This window comes from Trichoderma evansii (assembly GCF_050947405.1).
Source record: "Trichoderma evansii strain SZMC 28006 chromosome Unknown GGI43scaffold_11, whole genome shotgun sequence".
In the NCBI taxonomy this organism is placed as follows: Eukaryota; Fungi; Ascomycota; class Sordariomycetes; order Hypocreales; family Hypocreaceae; genus Trichoderma; species Trichoderma evansii.
Window position 1 is genome coordinate 174016 of NW_028145195.1, and position 23827 is coordinate 197842.

Sequence of the window (23827 nt, forward strand, 5' to 3'; positions counted from 1 at the left end):
CTGTATCATGAGCAAGTCCTTATTTGGCCCCCAAAATCTATTTACGAACTATAATGTTCCCGGCGCTAGAAGATAGTTCTTCACACTAACTCTCATAAGTCGCTTCGAACGTTGCACGAGTACCGAAACTAAGAGTCATAACTGTAAGCTAAAATATTAGATCTGATTTAGCGTTTGGCATTACTTACAGGCTGGCATTACTTACAGGCTCTGGGAAAGCTAAGCAGGCAACCCCAATATCAAGGTTAAAAAAAGAAAAAGGAAATGTCTCTTAGTTTTCTCAAGTACGAAAACCCCTATAACCCTTTCGATGCGATGCGATCGTCCCCTTCGTCGTTCAGCCACATTTGCCTTTTTCAACAAGACATATTGTCCTATTGCCCAGCCTTAAAGTTAAGCCTAAAACTACTAAAATACCCTATTAATTAGCACACATAGCTAAGTAATATATTTCCTACTAATTTAAACTTGAAAAAAACAATAACATATCCGCATTAACTAATCTAGAATAAAAAAGTTATAAAAATTACCTGTACTGCATAAAAAACAAGTAAAAAACAGAATTAATATTAATGTTACAAACCGATCTCTTATAACTATAACATCGGTACGTACCCCGGAGAAACTACGGCACGACCAACCAATCACAGGAGGAGCGACGTACGTGAGCGCTCCTTAGGATACTGGAGCGATGGGCAACAGCCAGGGTTGTAAAATTAGTTAGTAGTTTTTCGTTTTTCGTTTCGTTTAAACGAAACTATTCGTTTTTCGTTAACTAAAAACGAAAAAAAATTAGTTTCGTTTAAACGAAACGAATTACAATTAGTTTTCGTTAACGAAAAACGAAAAAAAAAACGAAATTAGTAACTAAATTCGTTTTTTATAATAACCCTATACCTTATAAGGCTAGCTTAATAATAAAAATATTATGAAAAGCGTTTGTTTAATATTTATATAATATATTTTGCTTACTAATTTTTCCTAAATAGGAATAGCTTATAAATAATTAACGACATTAGTAACTAATAGTTTCGTTTTTCGTTTTTCGTTATTATTCAGTAATATAGGTAACGAAAAACTAAAAAATTCGTTTCGTTTTATTCAACCTACTAACGAAACGAAAAACGAAAAAAATAGTTTTCGTTTCGTTTTTAGTAACTAATTTACAACCCTGGCAACAGCGCTCCCTAAGAAGACGGCTTACTATATAAGAACGTCTATTACATTCATTATTATAACTTAGATAGTCAGTCGTTAACAATATAATAGTATTGGATACGAGTAATATCTTATTCCTAACTAAGTGATACATTCAGATGCTCAATTGCCTACCCTATCCTATCTGCCAGCATAGATATACGCGCCTGTCCCTGGGAATCTGCCTACCCTATAACAATATAATAGGAACGTGGGAACGATACGTCACAATTAAATAATGGATTTTAATAATATAATATATTTTTATTTAAATTTTTAGCGTGCGCTGCAGTGTTATACTTAACTTTTACTACTATTAAAAAAAATTATAATAATTATAAAAATACAGCTAAAATTAATATATTTTTACAGCTACTAAAACCCCTGTAACAAGGCAAGAGATATATAATAAAGTTATTTTTTATTATTTTACAGTTATTATAATACTTTTTTTTTTTAAAAAAAAAATATTTTTATTATTTTATTTATTATATAAAATAAGTGTAATTACTAGTAAAACTAGTATTCTGGCTTTTAAGGTGTTTTAGTAGGTTTAGGCCTAATTTTAAAGCTTCGCCTTAAAGTTAGTTACTAAAAGTGGAACTAATGGGTAGTTATTAAAGATTAATATTTTAGTTTAGTTTTAGTCAGGCTATTAACTAAACTAAAACTTTTAGTTACTAAAAAATTCATCTTTAGTAGCTAAATTAGTAACTAATTTACAACCCTGCTCTATACATAAGAGCTGTTCAGGGTAATGAAAATGCATGAAATCAGCCACACAAACAATCGTAAGTCATAAGCCAAACGACACTATTCTTGCCCCCTAAGATTAAAACTTTGTTAACGTAGTCTAGCAAGATAGCTCCAGAGCTAATTTTATATTCTTTAGTAATCCTATTATGTATTTCAATATGAAGAGCATTAACTCAGACACTGGAGAAAGGTGGTGGGTTTGCCGTGATAACCGTTGTATCAGATAAAATGGGTAGATATGGTGATTATAAACCCCTATCCTTGTACCTTATTCATCAAGCGGTGAAATAGTTCTGCACGACTAGACGTCACTCTATGCACCTTATACTGCAGAAACCTACTTAAATAATAGCAGCAAAAGATTCGTGCTGTTATATCCTTAGATGCCTGTATAGTCATTCTATATGAGCCTTTTGGGAGGAAAAAGGGTTTTCGAAATTTACGGGAAAGCAGTGACGGAATACCATATTGGCGCACCATTGTATGCTGTAAACAGGAGGTCTTATACTCTGGTACAAAAGAGTTTGCTAATCTCAAACAAGCAATGTATTGGACAGTTGACGGTAGATTATCTTTGTAATATATTATAAAGAATAGTTATTCATCAATATATTCGCCACGATGTCGTAGCAAAGCTGGAAGGGATAGTGAATGGATCTGATAGAAACGACTATCCAAATGCGGTATCAGTCGGCCAATTTCAAAATCTTTAGTCATCATGTTATATATGGGTGTATAGCTTATAATAGCATATAAAAAGTGCCGAGAGACTGAAAATACACTCACACTAATGAAACTTTTACCGCATTCGATCCTTTATTCTCAGGCAGAAGCTGATGTGGATAAAATAGTTAGATCCACATTTCTGAAGGCACCTTTGAAAAGTCATATGATGAACGGGCCGTATTCAATCACAGTCAGATTTTGTTGAGTAATGAGTAAAGAAACGCCGGAGGCTTGGAGCCGATAACAGGAGCTAGCATTGGTATTTGAGAGATGCCATCGTGGAATCATGCGTTGAGTGAATCTCTGGGGTAGCTGGGGTAAGTCGGATGCGCTTATGAGTGTGGGGAATGCATCGGCATGGTTGACTAATAAGCTTTATAATTCTCCTGTGCCACTTTATCTGAAACCTCCTAACAGTTATTAATAAAGAGACCGCAATATCACCAGACGCATATTCGTCATCGTCAAAGAATTAGAATGACCAAATAATGAAATACTTATCAAAGCTTTTTTAGTGTATTCTTGCTGATTTTTTTTTTTTTTTTTTTTTTTGAATAGGCATCACGGTTGAGTCGGGCCGTTGGTGGAGAAAGTGCGTAGAAGCATGGCATATACCCTGCTAGCTCTGGAGATGCACTCGCGTTTGCCGCATGTGTAGCTGTAAAATTGCCAATCTCAGTTTAATTCTGCGTGGTTTTATGGCCTGTCGTATGGGTGCGACGTATAGCTCCTGCTAGTACCAGAGGTAAGCATGTCGAGATGATTGTCTGTCTCACAGCCTATCTATATCAATCCTTAAACGGTTGCTAGCTGCAGCATAACAACTTAAGAATGCTATTTGAGCTTCCCTATGAGTGTATAGGTGTTTGAAACGAAGATCTGCTGACGTCTAATTCATGGCTTGCCTCCAATTAAAGAATATTGGATTACCCATCACACCGGAGTGTTGCTCTGATGTTCTCCGTTGGCCTTTGACGTCTGGATAACCTCCGTAGACCTTGCTACAACTGAACATAGACCTGTTGAACGAAATAATAGACATCTTACAGGCAGTAGGGATACCTCATGAAATATAGTCCGTTGAAAATGGTGAGAATCTTCATATGACGCTTGTGATCTGCACCGTTGAGCAGCGAAGAGTATAACAACGGAAGAGGGAGCAAAGATATATTCACGTGAATGTCAGCTGGACCTCTTTGCGGGGTGTATACGATAAGAATGTGGCCATGTACGGTACAAATGCCTCGCAATATGGATCTGAAGCAGGATCCAGTTCGTAGATCTGACATTTAGATAGACTAGAACGGGGATGGTCGTGTGCGGGCGTAAGTCTTTGGTGGGGGATTTGACCCGCAGCTTAATTAACCTTGCATGGTTTAGAGGGCATCCTTCTCATGACTTATGCGGGGGATGGTATTCAATTGGCCATTTGAAGAATTTTAGCAGCATCTAGCACGTTTTAGCGTATTATCATGGTAAGAGGGTAGTATTGCATGCGCTCCAATGGTATCATATACAACTTCGTGTTACTATCAGCATGCTGGTCAACCATACCTAAACCAGGGGTTCAACAGTGCATGTATATAGAAAATGGATTGCGAACTAGGGGCTTGACTATGTACGTATATAGAAAACGGACTGCGAACCATTGATCTATCTGGGCGTTTTATCAAATGCTGACTGCATATTGAATACCCGAAGGCTAGTTTTCAAGTTGGCTATGGAATAAAAATGGGGTGCTAAAGAGTTGTTGGAGGTAACAATTGGCTATTGCGTCAAATATGGGCAAGCAAGGGGAGATGGTAGGCAATGGAACTTGCTCATATATCTAGGCAACAATGTAACCCTCAAAGTCAGCAGCATATAGGAACAATTCCCTTAACCTTTGGGCTCTAAAGGCATTTTTACGCCCCTTTCTAGCAACTTAAACAGAAATGCGGTCTCAAGGGCCTGTTCCCGTTGCCATTATTGGCATGGGCTGTCGATATCCTGGAGGAGCCAACAGCCCAGAAGACTTGTGGAATGTCGTTGCTGAAGGTCGAAGTGGTTGGACGGAAGTTCCGTCAGATAGATTCAACCATCAGGCATTCTATCACCCTGACCCAGAAATTCCAGGCACAATTAATCAAAAGGGAGGACACTTTATCGACCAAGACATTGCTACTTTTGATGCTGGTTTCTTTGGCATAGCACAACAAGAGGCAGATACACTCGATCCACAACAACGAGTCGTTTTGGAAACGACGTGGGAAGCAGTCGAGAATGCAGGCATTCCGATGCATGAGTTCAAGGGGTCAGACACTGGAATTTTTGGTATTATCTAGCCTTCCATTAGTATTTTATTCAAGCTAACACTCCTTGAGTTGCCATGTTCGGTCATGACTTTGCGCAGATAATACACAAAGATCCAGAGGCCATTTCCAAATATCACAATCTCGGCGTGGCTCGACCGTTGTTGGCGAACCGCGTTTCCTACGTTTTTGACCTGCAAGGTCCTTCAGTTATGGTAGATACTGCCTGCTCTGGCAGCTTAGCTGCTATTAGTTTAGCATGCCAAAGTCTGCGCTCTGGTGAAACATCCATGGCATTAGCTGGTGGTGTAAACCTGGTATTCTCTCCTGACCAGATGGCGCTGATGTCAATGACTGGGTAAGCCTTTTCAAAATTTATCAATGTGAAATTTTTGGCTAAGTTTTCTTTTCTAGATTATTCAATGACCAAGGAAGGTCTTTTACATTTGACTCACGTGGTAACGGCTATGGCCGTGGAGAGGGCGTAGGAATGGTGGTCCTCAAGCGGTTGGACGATGCTGTTCGCGATGGAGATAGCATTCGAGCTGTCATAAGAAATTCAGGAATCAACTCTGATGGCCGAACAAACGGAATAATGCTGCCTAACCAGGACGCCCAGGAACGTCTCGCGAAGCGCCTCTTCCAAAATCTCCCATTTAGGCCATGCGACGTACAATACGTAGAGGCTCATGGCACAGGGACTAAAGCTGGTGACAAAGTGGAAATAAACACGATACGAAACGTGTTCTGTGAGGACCGTGATGGTCAAAATCCCGTCTTCGTTGGCGCTACAAAGCCGAACCTTGGACATTCTGAGGCTGCTAGTGGGACAGCAGGTCTTATTAAGACGGTCATGGCAATGGAGAAGGGCTTTATTCCACCAAACATACTGCTCGAAAATTTCAAGCCTGGGTTGGAGCCAGATGAGCGGTATATGAAGGTAAGACTGGTGTTTCATTCAAATTGTGCGAATATTGGGTTTCTAACAGGACAATTACACTAGATTGCAAGGTCGCTCACGCCTTGGCCAGCCACGCCGTCTAATCGAAAAGCTGTAGTAAACAGTTTTGGGTTTGGAGGCACAAATGCCATGTTGCTTTTGGAGTCAGCACATGGTTACAATGGTAACCATCATCATTCCTATCAAGCAAACTTTGCTAATTTTATGACCTGTCAGGTGTCAACCATATAAATGGACATGCAGCCACACCAGACGGCACATCAAACGGCACATCAAACGGTATACAAAATAGTTCATTAAATGGCAACGCTGATGTCAAAAAAGATGAACAGAAGGTTCCGCATCTCTTCCCAATATCTGCTAGGTCGGAGTATTCTCTGCAAAATGCTATCAATGACCTTGGAGAATACTTGAAACAACACCCCAATGTTCCACTTAATCACCTTTCTCACACTTTGGTTAAGCGGAGATCAAAATTCCAGTGGCGCTCTAGTATTGTCGCTGAAGACTTTGATTCCTTACTCCAGGGCCTTGGAGCAAAGGATTTAGCACGAAACAAAGCGCCAAATAAACTAGCAACCGCCTTTGTCTTCACTGGACAGGGAGCACAGTGGGCAAGAATGGGATACAACCTTCTTTTGTCTGAACACACGGTATTTGCTCGATCAGTTGCTATCTCAGAAAAGCTACTAAAGGGATTTGGCGCACAATGGAGCCTAGTTGAAGAGTTATCTCGAGATGAGTCCTCAAGCCACCTGAACAACAGTGAATATGGTCAACCGGCAAGTACTGCTGTTCAGATAGCTCTTGTTGACCTTTTGAAGAGTTGGAATGTCTTGCCTGCGGCTGTAGTAGGCCACTCCAGCGGTGAAATAGCTGCGGCATATGCCGCTGGCGCTATCTCGCAGAGTGCTGCAATGTTTGCATCATACCACAGAAGTTTCTTGGCTGAGAAATCGAAACAACGGTCTGTTCAAAGTGGAACTATGATAGCTGTCGGTCTTGGACACGAGGATGCCCGGAAATACATCAAGAAATTCGATGTTCAAGGTGTTACGGTAGCTTGTATTAATAGCCCTTCAAGTGTTACAGTATCTGGTGATTTGGACGGCATCACGGCTTTAAAGGATGCACTCGACGCAGATGGAGTTTTCAATCGCCGCCTTAAGGTTGATACTGCTTATCACTCGCATCATATGGAACTGGTGAGCTCCGATTATCTGCATCAACTTGAGAGGCTTGAGTCGGGCTCAGTGAATTCTGGGGTTCGCTATTTCTCGAGCGTCACTGAACAAGAAAAGTTTGATGGATTTGGAGCCTCTTACTGGGTAGACAACTTGGTTTCGCCTGTTCGGTTCTGTGGTGCTTTACGAAACTTGTATCAAGAATTGAGACAGGCAGCAATCAACATTATCGAGATAGGTCCCCACGCAGCTTTGTCAGGCCCAGTCAAACAGACATTAGCGGACCTTCAAGCCAACGGTTTCTCATATAATTACATTCCAACGTTGGTTCGTGGCGAAAACAGCATCAAATCTCTCATGAATACAGGATCGACGCTCTTCCACAGCGGCAACGACGATCTCAATATTGGGGCTGTGGCTGCACTCTGCAGGTCGGAGTCATCACCTCTAACATTCCTACGAGATTTACCTTCATATCACTGGAATCATACAGAAACTCACTGGGTTGAGTCAAGATTAAGTCGCGAGTATAGGTGCAGAAAACATCCTTCGCATGATCTTCTAGGCTCCCGAGTCATTGCATCGCCTGATAGCCAGCCCAGCTGGCGAATATTGCTAGGCACCGATAGATTACCGTGGCTGCAAGACCATGTTGTTGACAACTTCATTGTCTTTCCTGCTGCTGGATACATGACAATGGCAATCCAAGCGATACAGCAACTAGACCAAGACCGTCGACAAGACCTCAAGCCTAAAGGCTATAGGCTAAAGAACGTTTCTTTCAAGAAGACTTTGACTATTCCTAAAGACGACAAATCAGTAGAGACAATCCTAACATTCCAATATTCCGATTCAAATGAGACTTGGAATTTCTCTGTCTCCTCCATGTCAGATCAAGGCAAATGGCAAGATCACTGTAGCGGCATTATATCTGCCGTATTCGAAAATGAAAAGGATGAGATTGAGCAACAGCGTGAAGCAGAATTTGATCGCAAGTCTCAAGCATCTCGCTTGGAAGATGCAGCCGTGGCTTGTACTAATGTCATTTCACACAAGGACTTATACACTCAGATGGCAGCAACAGGTAACCAATACGGACCTACATTTGCCATCAACAACGAAGTTCGGATGGCAGCATTCCAATCTCTAAATGATCTCGTTGTCCCAGATATTGCTGCAAAAATGCCCGGAGGATATATCCAGCCGCATCTCATTCATTCGACAACGCTAGATGGAATCATTCAATCTTGTCTTCCTGTATTTCAACAACACTCTAACAAGGGTTCCGTGATGCCCATTTTTATTAGCGACATATTTATTTCCACGAATATCGCCAATCAGGCGGGCAACCATCTCCAGACTTTGTGCAATTTAAGTAATGTCTTTCCTACTTCAACAAATTTTAGCACCACTGTCTTCCAGACAGAAGTTGATGGCGCGCCACAGTGCGTTTTAACCATGAATGGTGGTGAGATTCGCGTTGTCGGAGAGTCTCAATCTACTGAGGTGCTTCACAATGATAACATCTTTAAAATGGAATGGGGAGTTGACAGCTCTTCAATTACACCCGAGATTTTAGAGCGTATTCAGATTCCCTTACAGTCAGACGAAGCTGGTATTACACAGGCAGAGAAAGTCAACCTCACTTTCGTTGCTTGCGCCAGATATATCGACTGGGCTGTCAAGGAAATGCATGAACGCGGATTAACAGTAAAAGACGACCACAGAGTCAACTGGTGGCGGCTACTGAAGAATTTTGCAAATTCGGAGGTGGGCAAGTCGCTAATCGAAAAGAGCCCAGAGACCAAAGAAGAGCTAGACAAGCTTACATCCAGACTCGGTGTCGAAGGAGAGGCTGTAGCTCGAATCGGACCTGAGCTTATTCCTCTCTTGACTGGTGAAACAGATCCACTGACTCACTTTTTGAAAGATGATCTTCTGTTCCGAGTATATCACTCTGATGAAGGAGCTCGACCCAATCAATACATGGCCGACTATGTTAAAATGCTGACTTTCCAGAGAAGAGACCTCCGTATCTTGGAAATCGGCGCTGGAACCGGTGGCACCACTTATAGAATTCTGAAAGCATGCAGCCCTAATGGTGAAAGCTTTTGCTCAGAATACATGTATACGGACATCTCATCTGGATTTTTTGAGGCTGTGAAGACAACTCGATTAAAAGACTGGGCGCACCTGTTGACATTCCAAACTCTGGATCTTGAGAAGGATGCAGCGAGTCAAGGATTTAAAGAGCATTCATACGATTTAGTCGTTGCTGCTAATGTTGTCCACGCCACACGGTCTTTGAACAAGTCGATTCGAACGATCCACAAGCTGCTAAAGCCTGGCGGTGTTCTTGGTCTTGTAGAACTTACGACATCAACGCCTTATATTAACATGACGTTTGGTTCTATCCCAGGTTGGTGGGCTGGTGTTGACGAAGGTCGGACGGACAGCCCGCTACAGTCTGCCGAGCAGTGGAATGTGCACCTACAGAAAGCCGGCTTCTCCGGTGTTGACTTGGCTGCCTATGATCTGCCGGAGCCTGAAAGACATTGTGCTCTATTGTTGTCAACTGCCCTTGCACTTCCCTCTGCATCTAATGGGCATATTCTTCCCAGTTTCAAGATACTGGATGCCTTGGTTGATGGAAGTCCAGCCCATAGCTCATTCTCATCGAAACTAGCAAATGGATTAACTGAGAAAGGCTTTGTGGCTTCTTTGGAGGAATGGACGAACGTGGAAGCCAACAACTCAGGGTCTTATATCATTCTTGATTCTGCAAAACAGCCGCTTCTAACAAAGGCCTCTGCTAAACAGTTTGCGGGCATCACCCGCCTGTTATCCAAGGCCACGAAAGTATACTGGGTCATTTTCGCTACAAATGACAGTAGCAGAATTTTACCAGACAATGCATTAATCACTGGAGTCTCACGAACAGCACGAAACGAAAATCCCTACCTCGATTGCTTCACTATTGATGTACAGGACTCTTTGGAACAACACCCTGATCAAATCCAGAATGCGATTTTAGAATTCATTGATGCTACCGAAACAAGGATCAAGAAAAATGAACCGAGGGAGTTTGAGCTAATGTATAGAGACGGGAGAATGCAAATTCAACGATTTGTCCCAGACAATAAGCTATCCAAAGCCGTTTCAACCAGTTCTGACGTTACGGAGACTGAAGAAACTGCTTTCCATCAGGCTGATCGACGTCTCAGGATGAATGTCGATAAACCAGGTCTATTAAACAGTCTGGTATTTATTGACGATGATTCTTCCACTCTTGGTCCCGATGAAGTTGAAATCAAGTCTTACGCTTGGGGCCTCAACTTCTCAGATGTGTTCATTGCTCTAGGCCAACTCCCACCCACACAACCCATGGTTGGCGAAAGCGCTGGCGTTATAACGGCTGTTGGTTCCAACTTTGCATCACAATTCAATCCTGGAGATCGAGTAACGGCCATGTTTGGCACACCTTACGCAAGTCGGACGAGAACGAATGGCCATTTGGTCTACCGCATACCTGATGCGCTATCATTCACAGATGCGGCATCAATTCCATTGACATTTGCTACAGCTTACTATTCACTCTTCGATTGCGCCAATCTTCGCCAGGGCCAGACAATATTAATTCACTCTGCTTCGGGTGCACTGGGTCAAGTAGCCATAAAGATAGCTCAAAGACTCGGAGTAACAATATTTGCCACTGTCGGAAGTGCAGCCAAGCGCCAACTGCTCGTGGAAGAATATGGTATCCCCGAGAGTCACATTTTCAGCAGCCGCACAACCGATTTCGCAGCAGGAATTAGCCGGCTCACCAATGGAACTGGAGTAGACGTGGTGCTAAACTCTCTATCTGGGCCCATACTTCACGCTTCGTGGGAGTGTGTAGCTGCCTTTGGAACATTTGTTGAGGTCGGCAAGACAGATATTTCCCGACGCAGCCAATTGAGCATGAAACCATTTGAGAGAAATTTGAGATTCATGAGCGTCGATCTTGTTGGGCTTTCGAAGCAGCGACCAGCGGATTGCCAGAACTTACTAGAGAGAATCTTTGCAGATTTTGACGCAGGACTCTTCACTCCACTGTCTCTTACGACAATGCCGATAGGCGATATTGAGAAAGCTTTCAGATTGATGCAGAGCCGAAAGCATACTGGAAAGGTTGTTTTGGAAGCCTCTGATGATTCTACTGTCCAAGCCAAAGAGCAACCATTCCAGCTACGTGCCGACGGAACTTATATCATCGTTGGCGGGCTTGGAAGTCTAGGAAAGCATCTGTGCCGCCATCTCCAAGAAAAAGGCGCGAGACACATTGCGTTATTCACACGACAGAGTTACCAAGACGCCGCCAAAGCCGAGATAGAGAAAGAGTTGACAGTAGTTTCAGGATCCGCAGTCAAAATTGTAACGTGCGACGTAGGTGACGCGAAAGTGGTACAGCAAGTAGCTACAGAATTGTTCAAAGATATGCCGCCTGTAAGAGGTATTCTTCATGGCGGCATGGTACTTTCGGTAAGCAAAAGTCCATCAAAATTGACAGACAAAAGATATATGAAGCTCACTGTTCAAATATAGGACCGAACCCTGTCACAGATTACACAACAAGACTTTGAGATTGCTCTTTTGCCTAAATATCACGGCACAGTCAATATCTATAATGCTTTTTATCATAAAGATGTCGACTTCTTTGTTAACCTTTCTTCTCTCTGCGGTATTGTTGGTACTCTGGGACAGTCCAATTACGCTGCAGGAGGCACGTACCAGGACATGTTCACTCACGCTCAAGTCTCTGCTGGCTATACAAAGTTCGCGACCATTGACTTTCCACTAATCAAAAGCACGTATACAGTCACCCAAGAGCACACTCACTCTCTGGGAAGACAAGGTGTTCAGCTTCTCCCTATTGAGATTGCTCTCCCTGTCGTTGACTATGTGATGAGCGGAAAGGCATTCAAGGATGGCAATCACCAGATTGCATTTGGTCTTGATCCTCAGTCCTTCATCAACCAAACAACGCCAGGTGGTAGAGTCCCGCCACTTGTGTCTCACATATTATCTTCTCAAGACCGTGGCCCCGCGCACCAAGGAGGCCAAGAAAATGAGCGAACCGCGGAAGAGAAGGTCGCTCTTGCATCGACTATCGAAGAGGCAGAGCAGCTGATACTGATCGCAATTCGAGAGAAAATAGCTTCACTTACAGTTCTTGAATGCCAAGAACTTGACATGGATCAAGCCGTTGCAAATATGGGCCTTGACTCTCTTGTGGCGACTGAGATCAAGAACTGGATTACCAACAAGCTGCAAGCCCCAGTCCAAACTTCTGACATATTGGATGCTCCAAGTCTCCGGTCACTTGCATCTTTTGTCACAAAAAGCTCTGTGCTCGTGAAGAATAAGTTTAGGCCTGAGGGTGTGAACGGTCATGATGAGGCAAAGGCGGATACCAATGGTGATAGCAGCAGTGCTAAAGCAGTCTCTCTTCCCAAATACCCCATGCAGTCTTTGGAGGGGACGTTGGAAATATTCCTTGACTCTGTGGGCCACATCGCCAACGCTGAAGAGCTATCGCGCACTCAAGAAGCCATCAACGCGTTCCAAGACCCTGAAGGACTGGGACAACAATTGCAAGCGAGGCTCAAAAAGATGTCAGGTGGTGAAGGTGAAAACAATGAGGTTGTTGACATGTATGTCAGAAACAAGTGGCTCCGAGGACGAGATTGGCGACCCAGACTTCGAAACTTTTTTGCTACTCTCCCTGGCCAGGATACAGCTCGACAACCGCAGGCACAACAAGCAGCACAGCTTTCGCTAACAGCTTACGCATACAAATTGGCCCTCGATGCAGGCACGATCAAGCAAGATTTTTATCACGAACAAGCATTGGACAGTAAGTAAAATTGTAGTACCATTTTAGCATAGCGATAATTCTACTCTGGTGCAATTGCTAATGAGACTCAATATAGTGGCTACTGTTTATTGGCTATTTAGCTCAAATCGCACTCCAGCACTTGGCTGCGACGGCTACGACCGGTTCCCAGAGAGCGACTATATCGTCGCTATGAGGCGCGGACACGCGTATAAGATTCCTCTCACAAGTAACAATGGACAGACTATAGCATACGACAAGCTGAAGAATATCTTTGAAGCCATTACACAGCAAACCCCGAAAGAAACCAATTGGACAAGTCTGATCACCACCGCAAATCGTGATGAATGGGCCAAGGTAAGCATGCGATATTTAATCCCTCCTTTCTATGCCATTACGTGTTTACTATGGAGAGCTTTTTAAAGGCTGACTTTGCTCCAGGCTCGTGATGAAATTTTATTAGAAAGTCTGAGCGGCCGCGATTACATTAAAACTATTGAAGAGTCTCTCTTCATTGTTTACCTGGAGGATATCGCTCCAGAGACGGCAGACGGCCGCGCAGACGCTTTCCTTCTCGATGACAATTCCAACCGCTGGCTGGACAAAACCCTTTCGTTTGTGGTCTGTCTCAACGGTGTATCTGCCATCTGGGGCGAGCACACCATGGTTGACGGTACCACATTTGGTGGTCTGATAAAGGCTCTCAACGCGCCAGCCGTTGAACACGCTCAGCTATCTAACGGCTCATCTGCTTCTAGCTCAGTGGTTGATGGTGACTTTACGTATCTTGAGTTCACATTACCGACGAATCTCGCCAAAATCATCCCTACTCTCCAAACTCAGCATCGGTCAGCCCATGACGGTTATACTCTCGCCAATCTAACGCAGACGTCTTATGCGGCCTCTTATCTAAGACAGCAGAAGCTCCCTCCAAAGACAGTCATCCAGCTTTTGATTCAGGTAGCCGTCCGTCGACTCTTTGGATACAACCCTTCAGGCGCCGTGGATGTCATCTCGCAACGTCCATTCCGTGGAGGACGAACAGACATGATTTATGTTATGACGCCGCCTGTGGAGGCTTTCTGCGCCGCAGCTGAAGATGCCAGTTTCAGTAACTCCGAAAAGAGGAAGCTATTTTTGGAAGCTATCAAGTCACACGCTCGGCTTGTAGCGCTGTCAACTCGTGGAAGAGGGTTTAGATGGCATCTCATGGCGCTTCGAGAGATGTTGGAGCCTGGGGAAGAGCTCCCTGTTTTCTATAAGGATGAGGTTTTCAGAAGGACAAGTGAGCGACCAGTCTGCACAAGCTTCACAGAATTTGGGCTGCCGGAGATGGGAAGGTGTCAGCCTCATAAGGAGGACGTATGGGTTGGCGTGCAAGTCTTTGAAGAGAGGTAAGTACCAACATGGCGTATGCCAGAATTCTTGTCGTGATATACAGTAAAGCTAATGGCATTTTTAGGGTGCAATTCACCGTTATTAACGGAGAAAGAAAGTCGGCAGAGTTTGTGGAGCATCTGAAGGCGGCTTGTGAGATTGTAAGGGGTATTATAGAGGCCAGCGCTGTATGATGGGTTGCGAGTATCGACTCACCATCATATAGCAGGACGATATGTAGGAGCCACCAAGATCTGTAGCAGTGCTCTGGATGTTGGTAGGCGTTTAGTATTTTACCAAAATCCTTGCCAAAATAAATATATTTTCGCTACCGAGTTTTGCGAGATAGTGTATTGCCTGCTTAACAACCCTGTAAGTGGCCCTAGTAGCCTGCTTAAAACCGCTTCCAACGGGGTTTAATTTCCACCTGCAGTGGGCCCAAGGCCGCAACAACGCCGTTTCTCGGTTCTCGGTTCTTAGTCTGCTTCCCTTGACTTCGCTTTCACACTACTTCGGGCTATAATAGGTGGTGGACCCAAACCTCAACTTTCCGCAGGGCAATAACGCCGTTTCTCGGTTCTTGATGTCTTCTTATTTAGTTTTCATGCTACTTCAGGCCCTTGAACATTAATGTAAAACTCGAAATGGTGCTCTTGGCGCGGTTCTCGGTGTTACGAATCGCTAGTGCATTAGCAATTCACCATGGCCGATTTCGAAGCGTGATGATAGAGTATTGGATGCATTCTTGGCGTATAGATATATTAAATGTATATGTGTGAAATTTATAAGTATTTAAACCACCTAGTTATTTACTTTATATCTGGCTCCAACAGGAACTATAGATACAGCCGTGAGAGCCTTGGACAAATTACTACTTTAGACATGTCTTCTATCATGAACGGGGTTCTTCCCAAAGGCAACCAGGCCGCAGTTCTTCCCAATACCTACCAAGCCGCGTTCTTCGAGAACGAGGGTGAAAAGCTGACTCTCAGAAGTGTAAGGCTCCAAGAACCCGGCCCAGGTTATATTCTGGTAAAGGTCCTCGCCAGCGGCATATGTCACACCGACCGTTTCTTACAACAAGGCTTGTTGGGAGATTTGTTCCCCCGCGTACCAGGTCATGAGGCAGTCGGAGACGTTGTCGCGGTTGGCGAGGGAGTTACTCGCTTCAAGGGAGGAGAGCGCGTTGGAGCTGCCTGGCACGGAGGTAAGCCGCATCTCACGAGAATACTCGTTACAGCTGCTAATTTCAAGCAACCAAGGCCACGACGGATCATGTCGTTCGTGTCAACGAGGAATGTTCCAATTATGCAGCAACGCAGCAGTCAACGGTGTCACGATGGATGGTGGTTTCGCGGAATATGTCTTGCTGCGCGCCGAGGCTGCTGTCCGTGTGCCTCCAGATGCAGACCCGGCTGAGATGGCCCCTCTGCTGTGCGCCGGCGTTACTGTCTTCAATGCCATGCGAAACATGGGCGTCGTGCAAGGCGGGCTTGTCGCTGTCCAGGGCCTAGGAGGGCTGGGCCACCTGGCGCTGCAGTACGCTGCCAAGATGGGATACACAGTCGTCGCGTTGAGCTCTGGCAGCGACAAGAGGAACTTCGCGGCGATGCTAGGCGCTCACCACTATATCGATACGAGCAAAGAAGATGCCGCGAGGGCACTGCAGAAACTTGGAGGCGCCAACATGATTGTGTGCACCGCACCGAATGCAAAGGCCGTCAGCCCTCTCGTTGCAGGTCTGGCGCCCTCGGGCAAGTTGGTTGTGCTTGCACCGCTTGGCAATGTGGAATTTGATACAGCCTCAATGGTCATGAATGGCACCAGCGTCCATGGCTGGAACTCGGGACACCAGCAGGATTCGGAGGACGCCATCGCCTTTGCGCATATACACGGTGTGAATTGTATTGTCGAGAGATTCCCGTTCCTAACCAAATACCAGGATGCCTTTGAGAAGATGGAAAGCGGCAAGGCTCGCTTCAGGTCTGTGTTGACGTTCCAGTCAGAGGCATAGCCGGAGAGTAAAGGCTGTTGGCGTATATTGAGCATGCCCTAGCTAGGGTTCCCTCAAGACTGTTATAGTTTTACATACCTAGCTGCTATGTATCAACCAAGACGCAGGATTTGCAGGGCAAATTATATACTGAGCATCGGAGAATATGGGTATCTATACTAGATTACACTTGTTACACAGGGTATAGTACGGACTGTTGCTACAATAACAAAAATAGCATGAAATTGATTACCCTCCCATAGCTTCTATAACTCCAGGGATACTCAAAAGATACAGTCCCTAAGACAGGTAACTCGTTTCTTGTAATATGTTACACGCTACATGTAGTTTGTCCGACCATCCTTTATTCTGTTCCTTTAATACTTTAATTAGCCACCTTGGATTCTATATTTCAGTTTCAAAACTATGCGCTCCATTAGCTCTTCAGCTCTTCTGGATCAGTGGAGCGGGACGGACATTTTAGGCACATCAATTGACATTTTATGGGGCTTGTCTGCCTACTGCAATAGCGTAAGCAACATTTCTTCTAAACAAACTGCTCCTCAACACAGCATTGTACTCAACTACAGTAGCGGGGCTCTTCTGAACATATGTTTGGCTCTTTAAAACTGCTAATATCAAAGCCAGTTTGACATATCACATCTCAGTGTTCACTTTTGCAGCATAACGCTCCCTATGGCCAACCCACTCGTGACGCGTCGAAATGGCAAAACGCAAGCATGTGAGCCATGCCGTCGGCGAAAAGTGGCCTGCGACCACAGCTACCCAGTGTGCCTTCGCTGTAGCAGGCGTCGTAACGGAGCATCCTTGTGTTACTATTTACCGCCAGATCAGGATACACTGTCCAGCGAACATCTTCATTCTGGTCAGCTAGCACATAAAACATCTAGATCTACAGATCCTTTGCTCCAACCTATCGGACATGCTGGCCCAGAAGACAAGTTCTGGAGCTCCCCAGCCGCTCGAGAACCGTTGGGTTTCTTTGGCCCGACCAGTTTTTCGGCAGCATACTTGGAGACTGAGACTAGCTTAGCTGTATGCAATCCTCCAGTCACGAGCGAGCAAGTGTCATCCTCAGAGGCAACCTTGAGTGACGAAATGTCTCCTCCGTCCCTGGCCGAGATACAGGAGATGACGAACAGGGACCAAACAGCCACTCATCTTACTATTAGAGTATTGCAAGCGATACCCAGACTAGAAAATGCAGCCAGAGCTCGATCCCCGGTACACGTCAATCCCAATGATGAGTGGATGATGATGATTGGTGAAAGGCTGATTGTGAGCACCTGGGAGGCGTTTGGCTCCCACTTACGAGACCGGACAAACCTGTCTAAGCTACGTGAGCTAGGTGGTACAATTTGTATCAACACAAGGAGAATTCTTAAAGAGGACCATGAAGATCCTCTGGTATGGCTAGAAAGCTTCTCGGGGCCGAGATTGCGCTGGGAGGCGGTTGGGATGATGTTCCTGTACACCGCTCTTAGGGAGCTTCACGCCTCCGCAGGTGCAGATTCGAGACTATTAATCGGCCATTACACAGAATATTGCTCGTCCTGCCTCACTCTTGCCAACATGGGCGGTAGTTCCGGTTCCCTCATGTTATTCTTGCTGTATAAGCGCTCTGTGTTACACGCATGCATGCATGGCGATACTAGTAAGCATGTATCTTGACTTGGGACATACGTACCATTCCAATTCGCATATCTACTCTATTATGAATAGATATGCCGTCCAAAGCCAAATACTAACTTGGCCCAGGTCTTCCATATTGGAAATTCCACGCCGAAACAGTTGCAATGCTAACATTTTCTGGCTTCCACGTTGATCGGTCCAGTGGTCCATTGACCACTTCGTCTACGCCGATGGCATCATTGGAGGCGCGCAGGCGTATTGTGTGTCAAATCTTCATAGTGGATAAATTCTTAGCAACATTCGTCGGGCGGCCTGCTCTCCTAACAAGAAGGTTTTGCTCAATAAAATTGCCACTAGATTTGGACGATAGTGTGCTACTCTCTGACAAGGAGACATTCCAGAGATACCTTCTCCACCTCGACGACGACGGATGGGACATGGATGGTCAGCTACATTCAGCCTCGGTTCTCCGCGTTCGTGCCATGGTAGCGTTAATACGAGATGAAATTCTCGAAATCGGCCTCAGCTACGCAGAAAATTATAACATTAATGATATCATGTAAGAGAAACTCATATATTTAGCCGCAGAAAACGACTAATTAGCTCTACAGGATGCTGAAGAGAAAGGAACTCGAGTTATACAAGTCATTGCCTGCCCATCTTGTGTATGATCCTACACTCGGAGACTTAACAGATGCAGATCCTCAAATATTCTACTCGAAATATGAGATACGACTCGACCATCTGCTCAATGTTTTCTTGGTAGAGCGGTTACTGCTTAAACACGGCCATCCTAGGACCGACCTCCTGTGTACCAGTTTCGAAATGGTGGTCTTGACCTTGCGCTTATGGACTCAAAAACATAGATGGGCAGAGATCCAAGGAGAAAGCCAGCGCCTAGTGAGTCTCCCTCTCCTCTCTTACTATTGGTCTCCTCCCCGACTCAGAAATCAGGTTCGAGTATGCAAGGTCTAATATAACGCAGTTAATTGGATATGCAGCCCCGGCCGGGGCTGTCTTGTGCATGGAACTTGTAGACCCCAGTCCTATGGACATCACTATCGATGGTGGCCTCATTGCCGGCGAGGACTACTCCAGATCATCCATCATTCAGCAGCTTAGCTTACTCGTAGGCTTTCTGAACGCGCCAGGTCTATCGCATCCTAATACTTCTGTTGCGTCCGGAGTCAGGAGGGTCATTAAAAAGGTGCTCGACTACGTTCTCAATCCTACGAGACGGCCGCAGAACCCAATGAGCTCGGAAAGCTTTGACCTTATAAGTGATTGGGATGGTTTCGCCCAGTTCAGTTCCTTGGATAATATCAATTGGTTCAATCAAAACGGCTAGGGGACTAGCTCAACCTAATACATCTATATCATGCCAACACATACATACCCATGTTACTATACATATTATATTTGTAATACATTATTCAAATTTTTATAGTCTGTTATTTAACATAACTATATATACGCAATATCTGGCTTTATAATAGATAATGGCCACTTGCTTTCCAAGTTCTGCTGGCATTGCCCTAAAACTCGTGTGGCATAACCTTCCATGAACCAGAAAGAATCAATCATATTAAGCGTTACACAGCAATAAGCTAAAACTGTAAGGGCTTCTGCCTTTCTTTCCCTAACCAACGTAATATATTTTTAAGGGACTTGCACCAACCAGGAGTATGCAAGAGTCTTAGTGTTGGTGGTTTGGTCAGAGATGGCAGCTATTCTATTAAGAGCCTCGCGGCAGATATATATATCTTCAGAACTATCACCAAACAGCTGAGATGAAAGCTGAGCCAGATACAAGTTGTCAGAATTCTGGTCAAAATTAATGTTGTGGTGCTCTGGTTGTCTTCCAAGGCAAAAATTACTATAAATAGTTGAAAATGAGATTTCTGCGGCTTAGGACACTAATGTCGCTGGCTTACACTACATTACCTACCTAGGTATAAATGAAGACAAGCAAGGTCTCCCAAGCCGCCTGAAAAGGCTAAATAAATATTTGTAATGAATTGAGAGCGGTCAGCTTGTTGGACAGAATCTGCAACCATTTATCCTGGGGGCCAGACGAGGTTAGCGTAGGCGATTTAGAGAATTATGTCCATTTATACGGGAGGGATTATTAATCCGCAATAACTCTAAAAGAGGAAGGGGAAGCGAATAATGTTGAAAATACTAAAGAGGGTAGTTATGAAGATGTAGATGAAGAAGGGGATGATGCTGACTATTGTTATATCGAATATTCTGAAGATATCGAAGATGGGCTAGAAGAAATGACTTACCATGGTACCGACGGCGATGAAGAAGAATCTGGAGGCGTATCCCGCAGGGCTTGCAAAGAAATTATTCACAAGGCTCCTCCGGAGCACACATTGTATTCAGCGCATGGACAAAAAGCATTTAAATCAGCGAATTACAGCATCCGCTTCATACAGTAAGAGTGGTACAGTATGAGAAGGATGAGGACGAAGAGGAAGAGGCCTCCTGCTTGACAGTTTTACAATAGGCATTCCTCCCCATCTAAGGCAGCGAATTTCTACTGGCAAGAGGGAATAATGCCTTTAATATACAGATTACTCTGGCCTAACTCTAAGTCAGTCCATCACTCAAGGGCCACGAGTGCCTCGACAAATACCACTACTTAGCTGCAATAATAACCTAGAGCTATCTCACAGATGAAACTAATATTCTCTAATTCTCCAGTAGTAATCTATTTTTCAATACGTCGTTAACAAATATTTATAGAGACTATCTATGATCCTGCTCACCTAGTATAACTGACCTTTAAGAACAGAACACCAAACACTCTTGAAAGCATCACCGCTACAGAGACATTCCCTTCCAGTAAAGGCATTTTAGTAGGGGCTGCTCATCGGGTAATTGTATTTGGTGTAGAATGTAAAGTCATGGTGCTTAGCGCCATCAAAATCAACAAGTAGGCTATTGGTATCTTGGCATTCATAATTATAGCAACCATTATCCTAAGGGAGTATGAAGTGGCATATTGCTGGCAAGTGCTATCATTATACGCATTGACTTTACGCTAAGTTATTACACGGTCAATAGTGGGGGAGATTTTTTTTTTTCCACCAATCTTCAGATAGTTCCGTACGTTTCTTCTAAACCCACGTTTTAATGTACGTAATAGTAGAGCAGCAGCTGCCGGACCCTAAATCCTCCTTAGCGAGTGCGTCCGCTTTCTTATTTCCGAGAATGTTCTTATGGGCTGGGACCCAGACTACCCTCGTCGTGACCTCCGGTTTGAGGCTCTGTGCTATTTTCTGTAGCCCCATGTAAGCTGCTTGTGGGGATGCGGGTATGTGTTGTTTTGATTGTATTTCCCAGAAGCTCAAATGCTGAGATAAAGACGGGATAATGAATTATCCATCTGGTAAAAATACAACCTTCAGAAGCTACATTATACTACTTAATGAAGACTGGTTTATTACACCCCCTGTCCTATCGGCTTATTCTTCCCCCACCGCTTTTCAACCTCTCTAACCGCAATGGCAACCTTGACTCCAACCCGGGGCCGACTCAGCTTTTCTACTTGATTCAGAGCAAGTTAAACCAAGTGACTTAATTGCGCTTATACCTACAGACTCCGATAGTACCTATCCAATTTCCTACTCTTTCTAATACAAACAAAGAACGCCCTACTATGCTTGGTCGCTATTAGCCAACCCTGTAAGAAGGTATTAGGGTTTTGGGGCTACCTATATATAAACCAGATCCTACGCCAGCGGTATGGGCTGAAGTTTTAATCCTCTGCAGAAGACAGATGCGGGCGCCTCGTATAAGTCAGTAGTTAATTAACTAGCGTCCCTGGCAAGTCCTAAAAGCGAATCTATACTGTACAGCCGTACTGCAAAGTCGGTGATTATTAATCTTTCTCTAGCCCTACCCATCTATATTACTCCGTAAACCCAAAGAGGCTATAACAACCCAAAAGGGCTATAACATTCAACGCAGGTCTCATACTAGCGAATCTAAGTATAGGTATCTTTGTACCTTCAACAACAGAATCCTCGATATCCGACTGAACAAGATCGCGTATTCCTTGCAAATACCTGGCCTGTATTAACTACTTAGCTATATAGTAGATCTGTTATTATTTGTCATAATCTCTTAATAGTAGTTAATTATAGTATGATGTATAAACAAGGTTATAATAAGGTGAGCTATACTTATATTTTATATACCTATATTATGATAGGTAATTAGTTCATGTTGAAAATCCGCTCTTTTCCGCTTTAATTTAATACGTATTAGCTTACAGTAAGCTGACATACTTGTATGTTGAAGAAATATTATGTTCAGGCACATCTCTGTAGCAAAAGTCTGATCCGCCTCAAGGCGAGAGAAAGGTATAAATATGCACTGCTGTCGCGTTGTAGATATAAATTTTGAATAATAACCATCATAACCAAGCCAAACATCACTCACAACCTTACACATTTACTTATTATACACTTTTCCAACATGAAGTTCGTTCTGACTATCCTTACGCTTGCTGCTGGCCTTGCCAGTGCCGACACCTTGAGCATTGATCTACACGCCGGCAGTTGCCAGGATACTCCTTTCCAAACCTTTAGAATTGGAAATATCAATGAATGCCACCCTGCTCAAGAAGCATTCAACTTTTATGTCCAGCACAACATCGCCCAGAGTTTCTTCGGCCGAAACCTTGGTATCAGGGCCTTCCGTAACAACGACTGCACTGGTCCATCCAGCACCAACTCGCTGTCTAATGTTCGCTCTTGCGTTGGAGCTGAAGGTTCTAGCTTTATGCTCACGAACATAGACTAAGGTCGGGAATATAGGATCAGATAGCTCTGTTCTTGACATGTTGGAAAAAACAGAGCAGAAGGAGTGAGAGGAGAATGCAGATCAATGGAACTACCAGTGCATATAGAACAGCCATATAGGACTTCAATCTCACCTGTTATTAACGGATGGGATATGTTATTCCATTTGAAGACAAGATTTACTTCTTTACTTTCACTGAGATATTTAGTTATTAAATTCTACCTGCCATATAACTATTTTTACTTGACTGTGTTTATTCTCTCTGCTATCTGTTAGTCTGACTAAAACATTTCATTTTATATCTGACGTACAGCTATTTATAAGATTACTTCTGTAATCGTGTCCACCGTAGTAGAGCTGCTAAGGCAGGTAGTGAAAATAAGATTGGAGATTCTACATCGGATTAGTTTGAACCCAAGTGCTAAAAAGCACACGAGAAACTAACCTCCCGTATATATAGCTTGATAAATTAAAATGCAGCTTCAAGTCCAAGAAGCCAGTATTCAGCTATGTATAGCCTTCAATATGTGCATTGTGTATGAATACCGGGGGGTCTTAGGTCTTGGAGTACTTGCGTGCTTTTTCTTTTGAGGCCTTGATAACCGCATGCTATAGCCTTGACAGCTTCGATGTGATTCAATACACATGGTACATAATGGTAAAGTACGATCACATCGTATCTTGCGGCCTTGATGGTTAATCAATCAGCAGCTCCGCCATCTCTATGGAATTGGTATTGGAATTACTAAGTACATGTATATGAAGCTTTTAACATATAGCAGCCTATTATATTGACTAAAGTAAGCTAGGAATACCTATCTGAAATCTCAAAAAGTTTCAATCTCTCGTTATTGTTCCTCGCTTATCATAAATAAAAATCCTTGGCATCCAGAAGGGCAGAGGGTACGGCTCGATGCTAGTGATGCCCCTGTAAATGGGCTGCTATGTAAGCGTGTTGCATCTGGGGAATAAGTTGCAGAAATGATATAAGAAAAAAGA

At 43.9% G+C, this 23827-nt stretch overlaps 4 protein-coding genes across 4 annotated transcripts; all 4 read left to right on the forward strand.

Moving 5' to 3' along the window:
- Positions 1-4613: 4613 nt before the first annotated feature.
- Positions 4614-14603, forward strand: GGI43DRAFT_427682 (polyketide synthase; the record flags this gene model as incomplete). Its single annotated transcript, XM_083208860.1, has 24 exons — positions 4614-4992; positions 5043-5328; positions 5385-5910; positions 5974-6074; positions 6224-6428; positions 6459-7136; positions 7167-7446; positions 7483-7934; positions 7977-8002; positions 8036-8088; positions 8119-8156; positions 8187-8199; positions 8239-8697; positions 8728-8885; positions 8919-9012; positions 9046-9351; positions 9385-9398; positions 9429-9548; positions 9582-9629; positions 9660-11636; positions 11700-13011; positions 13088-13347; positions 13432-14384; positions 14453-14603. 24 exons carry the CDS (start codon positions 4614-4616, stop codon positions 14559-14561), a joined length of 8847 nt encoding a protein of 2948 aa, XP_083060062.1. The 3' UTR covers positions 14562-14603.
- A 292-nt stretch (positions 14604-14895) lies between these two features.
- Positions 14896-16715, forward strand: GGI43DRAFT_405929 (GroES-like protein). The gene is made up of 2 exons (XM_083206100.1): positions 14896-15574; positions 15630-16715. Exons 1-2 carry the CDS (start codon positions 15133-15135, stop codon positions 16379-16381), a joined length of 1194 nt encoding a protein of 397 aa, XP_083060063.1. The 5' UTR covers positions 14896-15132; the 3' UTR covers positions 16382-16715.
- Positions 16716-16910: 195 nt separating this feature from the next.
- GGI43DRAFT_405931 (uncharacterized protein) lies at positions 16911-19499 on the forward strand. The gene is made up of 4 exons (XM_083206101.1): positions 16911-18035; positions 18140-18572; positions 18625-18913; positions 18999-19499. Exons 1-4 carry the CDS (start codon positions 17057-17059, stop codon positions 19359-19361), a joined length of 2064 nt encoding a protein of 687 aa, XP_083060064.1. The 5' UTR covers positions 16911-17056; the 3' UTR covers positions 19362-19499.
- Positions 19500-22501: 3002 nt separating this feature from the next.
- GGI43DRAFT_384139 (uncharacterized protein) lies at positions 22502-22895 on the forward strand (the record flags this gene model as incomplete). Its single annotated transcript, XM_083203476.1, has 2 exons — positions 22502-22771; positions 22824-22895. The coding sequence occupies 2 exons, from the start codon at positions 22502-22504 to the stop codon at positions 22893-22895; spliced, it is 342 nt and encodes a 113-aa protein (XP_083060065.1).
- Between the last annotated feature and the right edge of the window lie 932 nt (positions 22896-23827).

Bases quoted from the DNA above. Each gene is read 5' to 3' on its own strand.
- GGI43DRAFT_405929 (XM_083206100.1), top strand. From the start codon at position 15,133: ATGTATATGTGTGAAATTTATAAGTATTTAAACCACCTAGTTATTTAC. The intron at 15,575-15,629 runs GTAAGCCGCATC...CAAGCAACCAAG, and splicing joins TGGAGCTGCCTGGCACGGAG to GCCACGACGGATCATGTCGT.
- GGI43DRAFT_405931 (XM_083206101.1), top strand. From the start codon at position 17,057: ATGGCCAACCCACTCGTGACGCGTCGAAATGGCAAAACGCAAGCATGT. The intron at 18,573-18,624 runs GTAAGAGAAACT...TTAGCTCTACAG, and splicing joins TATAACATTAATGATATCAT to GATGCTGAAGAGAAAGGAAC. The intron at 18,914-18,998 runs GTGAGTCTCCCT...AATATAACGCAG, and splicing joins AAGGAGAAAGCCAGCGCCTA to TTAATTGGATATGCAGCCCC.